Consider the following 14,352-nt stretch of genomic DNA (forward strand, 5'->3'; position numbering starts at 1 on the left):
AAGTGCAAATCAATGAAATGCCTAAACTGCAACCATCATCCAATTATAATTGAAGGAGCCATGAAACTGTCTGACTACATCTGCAGTTTACCAAGCCTGTTTGATGTTAATGAAAGCCAGCCTACCTTTGAAGTAGATCCACTCTCCGACCTCCAGAACAGGTAAAAGGGTGTTTTCAATGATTCTGTCTAGGCCATCACAAGATGGACCCCACAGACTGGAGGAGAACATCGGTTCCTCTGGACCTCGTTCCTGTAAAATTAAAACTCATACAGGTCAGCATAGCAGAAGATGTAGACAAGTTAAAGTACCGCGTGTAAGTAACCATTTTGTTTCGTAATCTACTACAACTCTTGACACAAAAACTTCTAAAGTCATAGCTTGGAATAGTCTGTGAATATATATAATGGGATCTGTAATATTCTCTTCAACATTGAATATGTAATATTCTCGTCAACATTGAATAATACAAGAGAATGTAAGGAACAGAATCTCATATTTGTCTCTAAGAGGAAGGGGGAGGGGAAGGTAGGGGAAAGGGAAAGGAAGGGGAAGAAAAGGTATGCTCTTTCACTCCTCTTTCAAACAATTTTCCCCACATTCACTCATTATACGAACGCAGTAACAGAGTATTTAGTCATTATTTTTTCCTATTTTTGAACCTAACCCTGATCCCCCCACCTCAAGCTCTTTGACTCTGATATAAACCAAGTTTTTCTTATCTTGAGCCTTCCAATAAACGAGTATATCATTCCTGCAAATAAAAGTTAAACATCCTAAAGGAATTACCTCAAGCAGCTGAGGGAAGACTGTAGCATGATCGTATAGCAGACAGTTAAAGGAGCCGTATACCCCATCATTCACATAGTACATGAAACCGGGTTCGTCGCACTTAGTAGGAGCCTCGCTATTGGCTACCAGGTCTGAAAGCAAAAAAAACACAAAAACATAAACAATTGCATCGAAGGGAGTACTATTAGGAGAAAGGCAATAAGGAAAGAACAAACAAACAATACCAAACAATCCCTTCTTAGCCCTCCACCCCCCCCCCCCGCCCCTCACCTATCACAAATCCCTTACACCAGTATTATGACAAAGATACTGTAAGCCTAGTCCAGTATCTGTAACAGAAAGCACTAATAAAGAAAATCATAGGCAAAAATAAATATTCATTGATTCCATGATCAAACAAATTTATTTTATAAAACAAGTCTCTACGTAATGAACAACTGGGACGAGGGTAGGTTGACAACAGTGGCACAGAGCCATACCAACCTTGAAATGTCTGGTAGGTGAGGTTTGCTTGTTAGATGATTGTTGGTTATTGGTCAAAAAAAAGACAAGTTATTATGTAAGAATTGCAGTACCAGGTTCAGTAAGTAGCTCCACAGATACTCTCAAGGATTTGCTCAACTTAAAAGAGGTTCTTAGTTTATAGGGACATGAAATGTTTATCTATTTTGTGGGACAAACACTTGTGCTTTGTCTGTCTTTCTGCATACTTATCAGTCACCAGACTCAAGTGATGACAAAAAATAAGTTAATGACTTTATGAAGAAACAATTTGACTCTTTGAAAAGCTTCAAATTACATAGTGAAATACCATTGAAATTTTCATAAACACATTCGGCATCCTGTGATTGTCTTAGTTGTTCACCAAAAATACCAGTCTGCATTTTTTTATGCATAATTAGATATTTGAGTGGCATTAAGAGTGTGAATCTATTAACTGTAATGTTTATTAAAAAAAAACAGGTGTCCTACTACATATGTATGGTGTTGCAACCCCATTAATCAATAATTTCACAATTTATGCTCAAGCACATGAGCACCACATGAAACTTTTGTTTACGACAATCATAGCAACAAGCATGCAACAACTTTGCAGGTGGTAACAATTCATGACACTACAAGCAAACAGAATGAGACAATTATTTTGTAAAACTATTCAGGCTTGGCCTAGCAAATGGAATGATTCTCAAAAACCATAGGTGATCTGTCTGTCAATTTTAATTCTACAGTGTTAAACGGTGAATTGGTATCACAGTGCCAGCTAGCAGACCTATTCTTGAAGTTAGGCTGAAGATTGGTACAAACTTATTTGCATCTAGAGGTACCCACCTTTAGACTTGGGGATCTTGAAGGTCTGACAATCTCTGGCGACCACCCGTTTAGCCGTTACATTTACAGCCAGGGTAAACGCCGATGCAACAAAGTAGCGGCCTGGCTCAGCAATCACTCGTATCTTAGATTCTGGTGGAAAATGTTTCTCCAGAGACTGTTTGATGACGTTGGCAACCTAGGGTTTAAACAAAGCGAATCAATCGTGAGGGTAAATAAAAAGACTGAAATTAAAAAAAATGATAGTCATTGACACAAATGATCATTTCCTAGAAAATTGCAAACATTCCTAAAGAGAGACACACATTCAAGCCAAACAATGAGCCTTCATTGGGACATTTTTCACAACAATTTCTGATGACACACACACCTCTTCAACCTCCACCTCTCCCCTCCCCTCCCCAAAAAAATGTATTTCAGGTGGAGAGGAATAGTGTTTATGTAGCCTACTGACAACTACTTACAGAATATTGCAAATATTACAGCAAAAACATGATCAAAATTGCCTTTTTAAATTGGTATTTACTTGGTATATCCCCTTCTCATTTCCCTTCCCTCTTGCCCAGCACAACCCCTCCCTTCCCTCTTGCCCAGCACAACCCCTCCCTTCCCTCTTGCCCAGCACAACCCTTCCCTTCCCTCTTGCCCAGCACAACCCCTCCCATCAATCTTGCCCAGCATAACCCCTCCCTTCCCTCTTCCTCAGCACACCCCTCCCTTTCCTCTTCCCCAGCACAACCCCTCCCTTCCCTCTTGCCCAGCACAACCCCTCCCTTCCCCTTGCCCAGCACAACCCCTCCCATGCCTCTTGCCCAGCACAACCCCTCCCATCACTCTTGCCCAGCATAACCCCTCCCTTCCCTCTTTCCCAGCACAACCCCTCCCATGCCTCTTTCCCAGCACAACCCTCCCTTCCCTCTTCCCCAGCACAACCCCTCCCTTCCCTCTTCCCCAGCACAACCCCTCCCTTCCCCTTGCCCAGCACAACCCCTCCCATGCCTCTTGCCCAGCAAAACCCCTCCCATCACTCTTGCCCAGCATAACCCCTCCCTTCCCTCTTTCCCAGCACAACCCCTCCCTTCCCTCTTTCCCAGCACAACCCCTCCCATGCCTCTTGCCCAGCACAACCCCTCCCATCACTCTTGCCCAGCATAACCCCTCCCTTCCCTCTTTCCCAGCACAACGCCTCCCTTCCCTCTTTCCCAGCACAACCCTTCCCTCTTCCCCAGCACAACCCTCCCTCCCCTCTTCCCCAGAACACCCCTCCCATCACTCTTGCCCAGCATAACCCCTCCCTTCCCTCTTTCCCAGCACAATGCCTCCCTTCCCTCTTTCCCAGCACAACCCCTCCCTTCCCTCTTGCCCAGCACAACCCCTCCCTTCCCTCTTCCCCAGCACAACCCCTCCCTTCCCTCTTGCCCAGCACAACCCCTCCCTTCCCCTTGCCCAGCACAACCCCTCCCATGCCTCTTGCCCAGCAAAACCCCTCCCATCACTCTTGCCCAGCATAACCCCTCCCTTCCCTCTTTCCCAGCACAACCCCTCCCTTCCCTCTTTCCCAGCACAACCCCTCCCATGCCTCTTGCCCAGCACAACCCCTCCCATCACTCTTGCCCAGCATAACTCCTCCCTCCCCTCTTCCCCAGAACACCCCTCCCCTCAGAATGCTACTTTGTTCCTACAAATCTGACACTTAATTATTAGATGAGCAAAAGCTCAATGAAACTAAACGAATATACGTTTAAATACAAGCGCAAACAGAACAGCACTCTCGCTTTTGCACATTGTTATTTGGCTATTGCATGCCATCACCGACAAACAGATTAAAATTGAACAGTACTATCAAGTTCACAGCACTGTCCTTGTACCATCTTGAAAACTGTTCAAATGACAACCGCAGATAACATACCAACAGTTAAGGCGCCCGCCCTCGCTCATGCAGCACTTAATATATTAAGATAGAGTGATTATTGGATTTATATGCAAAGTAGCTGATCAGGAGAATCACTTATAACAGCAACTAGAGTGCTAAGAACCTCATTAAAGTCCTGTCCATTATTGGAGTAGTAAGTAATTATAGCAAGTGGTTACAAATTTTTTAATATTTTTAATACATCGCTCCTAAAGGACAAAAGTAACCATAACCTTACACATTAATTTACTCATTGACTTTATATAGAGCAAAGTCATAACTGCTTCTAATGGTTAGTTGTTGGAGAAAAAAACTGTTCATAGGTCAGGGAAAGAAATGCAATCAAAACTAACATAAAGGACGAAGAAAATTTTTATTTATTTTTATTTTTTTAATTTGTATTTGTATTTATTTTGTATTTTGTATTTATTTCGCCCTTATTTCTCACATGCTTGTTCAAGTTACTAGTTCTCTATCAATAAAGACAATTTAAAAATGGTGGCTGGACAGTTTCCCTTTTTTACAATGAAATTGAATTTTGCACTAATTTTGCCTTTCTACTATTTAATCCCTTTTTACCTTTGTATATCTGTATCTTTAACATTCATTTATAGTTTATTTTCTTGATTTGTATGTTTTATTGTAATGCCCCTTAGAGCGATTTTATATTGCATATTAAAGGCGCTATAGAAATTCTGTAAAATAAATAAATAGATAAATATTAACAAAATGTCAACTCGACTCTGAAAGGTGTGTAACAGCGACCATGTTTTTCATTTTAATAATACCAGACCTGTGGGTAATAACCTTTACACTTTAGACTGTGTGAAGTTTCCATTGTGAAATTTTCTCAGGAATTTGATGGTTATATTATAAAGAGGTTTGTTTCTGTAGGCCCTAACACCCTCTGGAAGATGTAGGTAGGATGATTACTTTTACTGTCTTTACTGGAAAATTTGGTTCTCGAGGTGTACGACGACACAAAAAGATGAGAACATGTGGGTGGATGAAGTGGAACGCTTTCAGATTACCTTCCCACTCTTGCTGGAAATATAATTACTTGAACAATAATAGCAAACATTCTTTTTTTTAAATTTTGGGCTTTTTTTTGTGCATATTTTTGATACTTTTGTGGCATGTATGGATCATGATATATCAACCATAAACTCCCTTCTCACAAGTTGGCATGAAACCATAGAATTCTGATTTCCATTGACATGTTCAGAGTGTATAATCTGAAAAGGCCAAAACATTATTTTTTTTGGTGGCTAGGATGGTATTCAAATCAGTGCAAATTGTCGAGTTGCTGGTTCTATCCCCATTCTGACCAAAATAATCTTTGCCCCCTTCAAAATTTTCAATGATTTCCCAGTTTTCCATTGTCCATTTACAAAGATTTATTTGTTTAAAGAAACAACAACATTTATTTCGGACAAAGGTTCTGTGGCCCAAACCTGGATTCAGATACAAACAAAGAATTTAAAATTATCTGAAAGAAAACTTGGCCAGTCTAAGCTGAAGAACTTTATTGCTATGGGACAAATATGGCTAAAAACAAATTGCCTTTTTAACATCTTATTTACCCAGTACCAGACACCATGCACTCAAGCAAGAATGAATGCTTGTTGGTAGTATAAACAACTTGTAATGTACCACAAGGCAACCATATCACAAGGACTAGCACAATAAACATGTTTTCATGGATGAATGGATGTTCATTCATACTTAGTAAAGATTCCTAAATCCTATTGGTCCATTCAGGTCAGCTGACCGTGGTTAATCCTGTGAGTAGCGCACGGTAAAATTACGGGGCATCACTTTAATAAATCTTTGGTTATATGTAACCAAAAATGTTTTGTTTTATTTTTCCCCCACACAAATGGTAGTGTATGAATGAACAGGGTTAATCAACGGTCTAGCGTGCGTTACTCACATAATTAATGCACTCCGGGTGTTAATGCAATCGCTGGATGCACTCGGGCTCCGCCCTCGTGCATCGCTTGCATTATCCCCCGATCGTGCATTAATCCTGTGAGTAACGCACGCTAGACCGTTGATTTACCCCTTATTCGCATGATTGTATTATGCTCATGGAACATTCTGAGCAATCCTGGTGAGTACTGTTACAGACCCGGCTCTCTCTCTTTTGCTTGTATACAGTAACAATGAAGTAGGCTGCTACGTTTACTATGCGCGACAAAACAAGTTAATTAAAAGAGCATATTTGAACCATGACAAAGATGCAAATTTGTGTTGTTTGTTGTTTATCAATTACTAATCCATACTACCAGTATATAAAGAAAACTACTGTTTATTAAATTGTTATGACAATTTTGAAGATGGGAACCCTGATATTTATTGAGCTCCCTATTTATATTTACAAATGTCAGTGCTAATAAAAGCTACTAGCTATAATCAAGTCCTCACTGGCACTTTCCTGAATGACAAACATCATTAACAGAATGGGCTTTTGATGGCAGCACATTATCATTGGCTGGTAATAAGCAGTAATACAGGGCTTATGTAAGGTACAGACATAATGTCCATGCTTTGGCTGACTGTTGCCAACTGACTCACTCTGTGTTTTAGTTCTTCATGTCCACTGACAGAAACTTGCTTGGCAGTGCCCGTTTTTTCACGCTGGCAAACGGGAAATTTTGGGGCCATGGTAACTATGAGATGCAGGCATTGAAATATTTACAGGTGATCTCCTAACATAGAAATGGTTGACACTACAACCACTTATTGACGTACCTCCTTAAACTTTAACTGCACACTCTCTTGACCAGGAAAGCCTCCCCCGATATCCAACACTCGCATATCGAATCCTATCTTCACGCCGGTATTCATGACTTCACGAGCACTACTGATGGCTTGGCTGTAGGCAGTAGCGTCTCTACATCCACTGCCAACATGGAAACTGCAGCGGAATAAAAATGAGAATATTAAATCATTTGACCCCACCGTAGATAAAAATGACATATATTAGCTAATTGGGAAAATAACTAGACAACATTATAATAACACAGGTAAACACATATAATTTAGTAGTGAGACACTTTATAAAGCAGATGGTTATAACCACCAAAATATTCATTTTGGAGATTAATTTTGCGTAGCAGTTTTGGAGGTTATGAACATGTCTACTATGCATCTTTGCACTTGTAAAGCAATTTGCCCAATTTGCATAGCATTTTGTATTGCAATAACGGATAAATTATTCCCTGCATTCCCCTATTTTACCCTGCCTTCCCTATTTTACCCTGCCTTCCCTATTTTTACCCTGCATTCCCTATTTTACCCTGCCTTCCCTATTTTACCCTGCCTTCCCTATTTTACCCTGCCTTCCCTATTTTACCCTGCATTCCCTATTTTACCCTGCATTCCCTATTTTACCCTGCAATCCCTATTTTACCCTGCATTCTCTAGTTTACCCTGTATTCCCTTTTTTACCCGGCCATTCCTATTTTACCCTGCCTTTCCTATTTTACCCTGCATTCCCTATTTTACCCTGCATTCCCTATTTTACCCTGCCTTCCCTATTTTACCCTGCCTTCCCTATTTTACCCTGCCTTCCCTATTTTACCCTGCATTCCCTATTTTACCCTGCATTCCCTATTTTACCCTGCAATCCCTATTTTACCCTGCATTCTCTAGTTTACCCTGTATTCCCTTTTTTACCCGGCCATTCCTATTTTACCCTGCCTTTCCTATTTTACCCTGCATTCCCTATTTTACCCTGCATTCCCTATTTTACCCTGCAATCCCTATTTTACCCTGCATTCCATTTTTTACCCTGCCTTTCCTATTTTACCCTGCCTTTCCTATTTTACCCTGCATTCCCTATTTTACTTCTTGATCCTTTTAATTCCTTAGAGGACTACAAGTGAAACAAGCAGAAGCACTGATGGAACAACATTCCAAAATGCTTTCAAAGACAACCTTGTACAAACTTTGTCAACAACAACAATAATAAATTGTATTAAAAATTAATTAATAACTGAAACACAATCTCTTCATTACCAATATCACAGGGCATAATTTATCCAGTATCGCATCCCAGAGTACTATTCAAAATGGTAGTGTTACTATATGTAAGTGTGTACACAGGTCTAGTAGTTTCTACAAAGGAACTATAGTATTATTCAACACGAGAACAAATTCAGAGCCTTTGAAAATGCTAACACTAAATTATTACATGTGTCATACAATTAATTGTTCCAATACAATCAGAGACACCATCAAATTGGTCAATTGAAGATCCAGTTGTGTGTGGTCTGGGGGGGGGGTGGGAAGATACAGTGTACACTAAATAGCCCCTTGGGGGAGCGACACTAAAAAGCCCCTGGGGGGGGGAGAGACACTATATAGCCCCTTTAAACAAATCTTGGAAATGAAATACATTGTTCATAGCATGAATCCATACATGGATTCCACATTTCTAGCAAGGTATTAAGTTTCTTCTAGATCGTAGATTTTAATTCACCATTTTATATCGATATTGACAAATCTTGGTCTGATTTCAATTAATAAATCGCATAGCAATGTACAGTAGTACCCTAGTTCATTAACTTACAGTAACTGGTAAAATTGCCAGCAAATTGTTAAACTTAAGGAATAACAAAGGCAGGGATTTATATTATTTAGTAATGTAAACTCCAATATTTGACTTTTAAGTTGACCGCTTCCTCTTTGACTGAATACGCTCGCTTTGAAAATTGGCTCCTAAAGGCTCACCACAATACACAGCTAGCTGCCATTTTTCACATAATACAACCGTATCAAAATACAAGGTTATTTATTGGGGGGGGGGGGAATAATCAGTTCAATAGTTTTCAAAGAGGGCTAATTGATCTTCTTCATAATATTAAAACTTTTGTACTTAAAAAGTTTTGAATATTTAAATATTTTGCATATTGTATTGTAGTAGTGCCATGTTGATTTTTGTGATGGTTTGGTAAGCATTTCTGGAAGTTACACAGTGTGCACTAAATTTATGAGTTTGTTTTTTTGCTCAGGGCCTACAAAGTTTGGTTATAACTGCCATACACACAAATAAGTTTCTTTGTTGTTATCTTGCAGTATTATGATTGCATATTTATTTTTAATATCAGGGTAGTTTGGACAGCTTACGCATGGACTGTCCTACCATACGCCATACTGTTGAGCATATTCTGTATGGGCTCCATAACAGTTCTATGGTTAGGTGTGAGCAAGGGGCTGTTAACAGCAGGCTGTTGAATGCAAGCAACTTAAGCTGGTATTTGAGGCCTCTCATCTGTCCATAGTAATGAAGGTTAGCAAGGCAGGCTTAATAAACAGGAACACAAAAGACCAAACTAGAGTCAAAGCCATGCCCCAAAACCATTTGGCTCTTTATCAAAGTTTGAATAATAGGCCTACATACAATACAAAGTAAAGCTTATAATGGTAATATTTGGGAATTGCAAACACCTTCCATTCATATCAGGCGTACAGTACTGAATGGTATTTTTATAGATTGATCATACAAGCAATGGCATTGTTTACATAGGCCGGGGATATTGGCTATTGGGATGTAACTTATTCATCTTGCAATAACTCTTTATAAGAAGAAAACAAACTTATAGCAGGCTGATATTATAAAAAAAAAATAATGATAATTACACTTGTGTTAAGGTGGTGCAAGTTTGCAATAGGAGTTTTGTTTGTGCATTTTATTTATTCCACAGCTATCAAATTAGCCCATTGTTATGACTATGATGTGGAGGGTATTCTTGAACTGGACTGTACCATTTTTTTTGGGGGGGGTACAGGGTGGTGAAGAGGGGCAGTTAGAGGAGAGTACTGGGGATGAGGGGGAAAGAGTTTATGCCCTGAAAAGGTTCTTCTCTGAGGGTGTACTTCCAAGATATAGTACTATACTGTTGTACTGTGCCTGTATGTTTTGAGGATGGGGGGGGGGCAATGGGGGTGGGGTGGGTGTGGTGTGACCATAAAGGTCAGAAGAATGAAAGGGCATGGAATGGAAAGAGTTCTTCAAGATGTATGTGGAATGGGTAAAAACATTGCTGGCTGCCTAAGTACCTCTGCATTATCTAGGAAACAATATACAAGAAATGGTTTATGGACTATTATTGCAGCCCTACAGCCTGATCTACTGAGGCCATCTTGACATTTCCTGTCAAATATGGGTATGAGAGAAACAATACAAATATCATAACTTCATAGCATAGTTGTATGTAAACATCTCACAATATATTGAGGTTGCAAATGATATATATCCTATACAGTAACCACACGCACCCTCCCCCCCCCCCCCCCCCAAACAAAACAGTATCCTTGGCAACAGTGCAGTCAACATCACCAGTTTTCATTACCCTGAGCTGAATGCTACTGAAAGCACAAGCACTTACAAGCCTTCAAAATCAATGGCAATGTTCTCGCAGCCTGTCCATCTGTTATGGTAAAGCAGGGAGATAATATGCCTCCTACATACGTCTACTGGCAGTTTGAGTGCAATTATGACAGACCTAATGAACTAATTGTATTTAACCCTTGAGCTTAAAGCAGCATATTGATTAAAAGGCTTTTGATGCAGCTATTCAATGCTTGAAAGAAGACTTTAGGTAGAATTTCAGTCCTGATATGTCATTCCCTCCAAAGGACAAATTGTAGTGCTGGAAATATTTCTACAAATATACTGATTTTCAAGATATTCACCTAAGTTAAAATATTCTGAATCTATGGAATGCTCCTTTAAAGTTCAATCCTCAGTACAGACATACATGTTAATTTTTAATCCACTGTTTTCTATAACTTGACCAAAAACATTTTCTTTGAACTCCATATATAAACAACAGAGCACCTTAGCATTGCACATAGTCCACAACACAGAACACAGTAAACAATTTTAAACTTTGTAGACTTTATATTGGATATGAGGGCACTTATATATTTTTATACGCTTTAATATTTTGTAGGTACATTTTATATTTTGTTCATCTTAATATTTTATAGGAACGTTTTCATATCTATGTGCATTATTATAAGTCTTATTTGTTGTTTACAATGTTTAATGTTTTGAGCTCTTGTTATCAACCAATTTTCATTGTATTTTTTGATATGATTGGCTGAATAAATATCTATCTATCTGTCCTTTGACAAATCAGATGTCATTTGAGGCCATAAAATTCTCATGTTTTGACAAATGTTGCATTTTGTGTTGCTAAGATCTGAGGAACTGACCTAACAGTCTTTGTATTAGACTATATAGTCCAGTCACTTTAATTGATGGACCAGATCTGTTTTAAAGGGACATTTCTGAAAAAATAAATGTTCTAACAGCTGGACTGATAACAATGTTTTTGAACAATCTACAACATATCCAAGTTAATTTTGTGCCAAAAGTTATCCTTAAAAGTCCAATAATATAAAAAATTCAGTTCATCAGTATTATTAGTAAGTAGTCAAAATCAAATTGATCAAATTAAGCTCCATTTTGAAAATTTCTAAATGTTCCAATTTACAATTCACATAATTATTACACACTACTGGTACACAGTATGAAGAAGAGTTTGGGCAGCACACACTTAATTGGCATTGTTACTGTAATAATTAAAAGGCTCTCAATACCATCATCTGGTAAAATCATCAACAGTTGCTAGACCGGACTGGTTTTAATGCCAGTACTGTACATTAGGCACGGTAAACGATAGAGATTCATTGAACTAAACCAACAACTGGCTTTCAAGGGTACGCAATTCATCAAAATTATGCTTGAAGCAGAAACGTCACAATTTTTGTAAATAAACGACATATCGATTTTTTTGTTGTTGCCCCTCCTGGTTTTCTGGCCTCTGTCCCCATCACCACCCCCCCCGGTCACCCCTTACCCTATTTCTTGTTTAAGCCAAAAATTTATGAATAAGTATCCAGGACAATATAACAACTTGATTTGAAGTCTGTCCTTTTCCCCTTCCCCAACACCTGCCCCCTCCCTTGTATTCCTGTTTGCCAAACAGTTACTCATTGAAACTGTTATCACCTGTTCATCACATTTAAATGTTCTTAACAATTTCTGTCTGACAATTGAGAACCATATTTACTTTGTCTAGTATGACTGCAAACAGAGACTTTAATCAGTTCCAGACTATGTACATGATGAGAAATAAATAGATATTTATATTACTTCATAATTTTTATCTGATAGATATGAAACACCCAGCAGAATTTAATAGACATCTTCATATCAAGAATTAAAACAACAACAAAATTTAACCAGAAAGCCAGGGCTTATTTTGATTCCTTGCCAATTGAGATTATAATCCCAAGCTTTCGTCAATGTTGATTAAATTGATCAGCAAGGTTCTTTCACTGACTGTGGACCTACCTACTAAAAATATTAACTTACCATGTTTACCAGCTATTTTTAGCAAAATCAACTCAAGCCCTGCCCCCTAATAAATGTGCATACTATCAGATTGAACATACATTATCATGTACCCGCTATCTATCAACACCTTCTCACAAAGTATGGTTCAATTCTGAAAATGTTTACATTTGACCCTGTGACCTTATTAATATTCTTGAGATGAGCAACAAAATCAATAGGCTCTCAGTGTTGGATTTTCAGGAATTTGAGAAGGTTGTCCGAAGGACTACCAGTTTCAAGGATTTTCAAATATTTGGTAGTCCTGCAAAAAACTTGGTAGTCCTTCCAAATTTTCCACCAAAATTGCAAATGAACACAAATAATACAAAACAAAACATTTTAGTGCTCAATCTGATTGTGTAAACCAAAGCTTTATTAGTTTAGCATATAACCATGTTATTGTGTACTGTTTTCAAAACGTGTTTGCACGGGTATCCGGGTACCCTGATACCCGCCCGACGCGATACTACCCGGTTCCTTATTTATTACCCAAATACTACGCAGTGTGATTTTTTTGAGGGCAAACCTATGGTTAGGCAAGATATTTCCATTGAGTTATGCTACCATGTGGTCTAAGATAACAGCAATAACGAAAGAATTCCAGCATTGTTACGAACACAGGATTCTGGGTATGGGACGCAATGTTTTGGCCAGGGATGCAAAATCTTCAAATTGCTTGCAATCCCCAAGTACACACTCACAACTAGGTCAACGGAAAACATAACAAAACATATTTTTGAATGAACATCTTTCATTATTTCTTTTTCTGACAAGAATCAAAAGTTCTCCTACTCCTACAGATCATTGAATTTGTTTGAAAATAAATATATATCATAACAATCAACCGCAAGGTACAGGGCTACCAAAACTTCATTACAGAGATTTTCATGCTAAAAATAGACAATGATGCTTTACCAAGATTCCTGTGATTTGATTGGCTAATAGTCCCTACCGATTGTCTGCAAACATTCTTGCATTTTTAGTGCTCAATGAACACGAAGTAAGTAACTTGTTTAACAACAATTACTTGCAACGTTTACTTTTACCTGTGTAGAGATAACGAAGCTTGTGGTAAAGACTATCATAATGTCTGCACTCAAATATCATACCGTTAGGCCTTGTCTCATATTTGTTACGTACATTCACTGGTGGTACGAAGATGCATTTGAATTGTATCTGAGACTATCACGTAGGGTTTGAGCGATATATCGAAAATTATTATTATCGCGATAATTTTTTTTTCAAAACGATATTTTTTGAGGATTGAACAAATGACGATAATTTCAACTTCATTTACTGACTTTTGAACTTCGAAAACCCGTCCTTTACAACATTGACTGTATAGAGAAAAAAACTGAAAATCAGTAGAGAAATTACCAATGTGTACGAACAGTAAGTTGGTACACCTTTCAAACTTTACGAAAGATCGAGCAAAATACTTTCGAAAAATTCACGCGAAACTGGCATATCGTGCTAAATGCAGCTAATGCCATGTAAACAAGGCTCTAGTTCACCCATTTATGAACAAACCGTCAGACCACATCTGGTGTGAAGCGCGGGGAAAAGAAAGTATTTTCTAGAATTTCCACAAAAAAAGGAAAAATTAATATCCTACCATAGTTAAGTGTAAAGCATATAGCCTAACCACTTCGTCGGTTACGGATCTCACGTAACAACAGAAACACAACTAATTGTATTTTACGAAGTTGACGTTTTCTAGAAGGACATGGAAACAATACTTTGAAATAAGTTGATCATGCCAAGTGGCCTAAAACATGATATTAAAAGGTTTACTTTCATAAAGATGGCCATACTTTAGCCATTGGGCCTTGATATCGTGCTATGTCTGTATGTTATAGACTGTGCCTCGTGTATCATGGGGAATAGATTGTTTTGTTCATGCAGA

The 14,352-nt window shown here is 38.5% G+C and overlaps 1 protein-coding gene across 1 annotated transcript in view; it reads right to left on the bottom strand.

Annotated features, from left to right (window-relative positions):
- LOC139974445 (ornithine decarboxylase-like) overlaps positions 1 to 14,352 on the bottom strand; it is a 77,634-nt gene that overhangs the window by 31,405 nt on the left and 31,877 nt on the right. Inside the window, exons 7-10 of the mRNA XM_071981609.1 lie at positions 6,788 to 6,953; positions 2,122 to 2,299; positions 790 to 923; positions 126 to 252 (exon numbers count right to left, since the gene is read on the bottom strand). Coding sequence (XP_071837710.1) covers positions 126 to 252; positions 790 to 923; positions 2,122 to 2,299; positions 6,788 to 6,953 — 605 coding nt within the window. The remainder of the gene's footprint in view (positions 1 to 125; positions 253 to 789; positions 924 to 2,121; positions 2,300 to 6,787; positions 6,954 to 14,352) is intronic.

Source organism: Apostichopus japonicus, chromosome 9 (genome assembly GCF_037975245.1).
Source record: "Apostichopus japonicus isolate 1M-3 chromosome 9, ASM3797524v1, whole genome shotgun sequence".
Lineage (NCBI taxonomy): Eukaryota > Metazoa > Echinodermata > Holothuroidea > Aspidochirotida > Stichopodidae > Apostichopus > Apostichopus japonicus.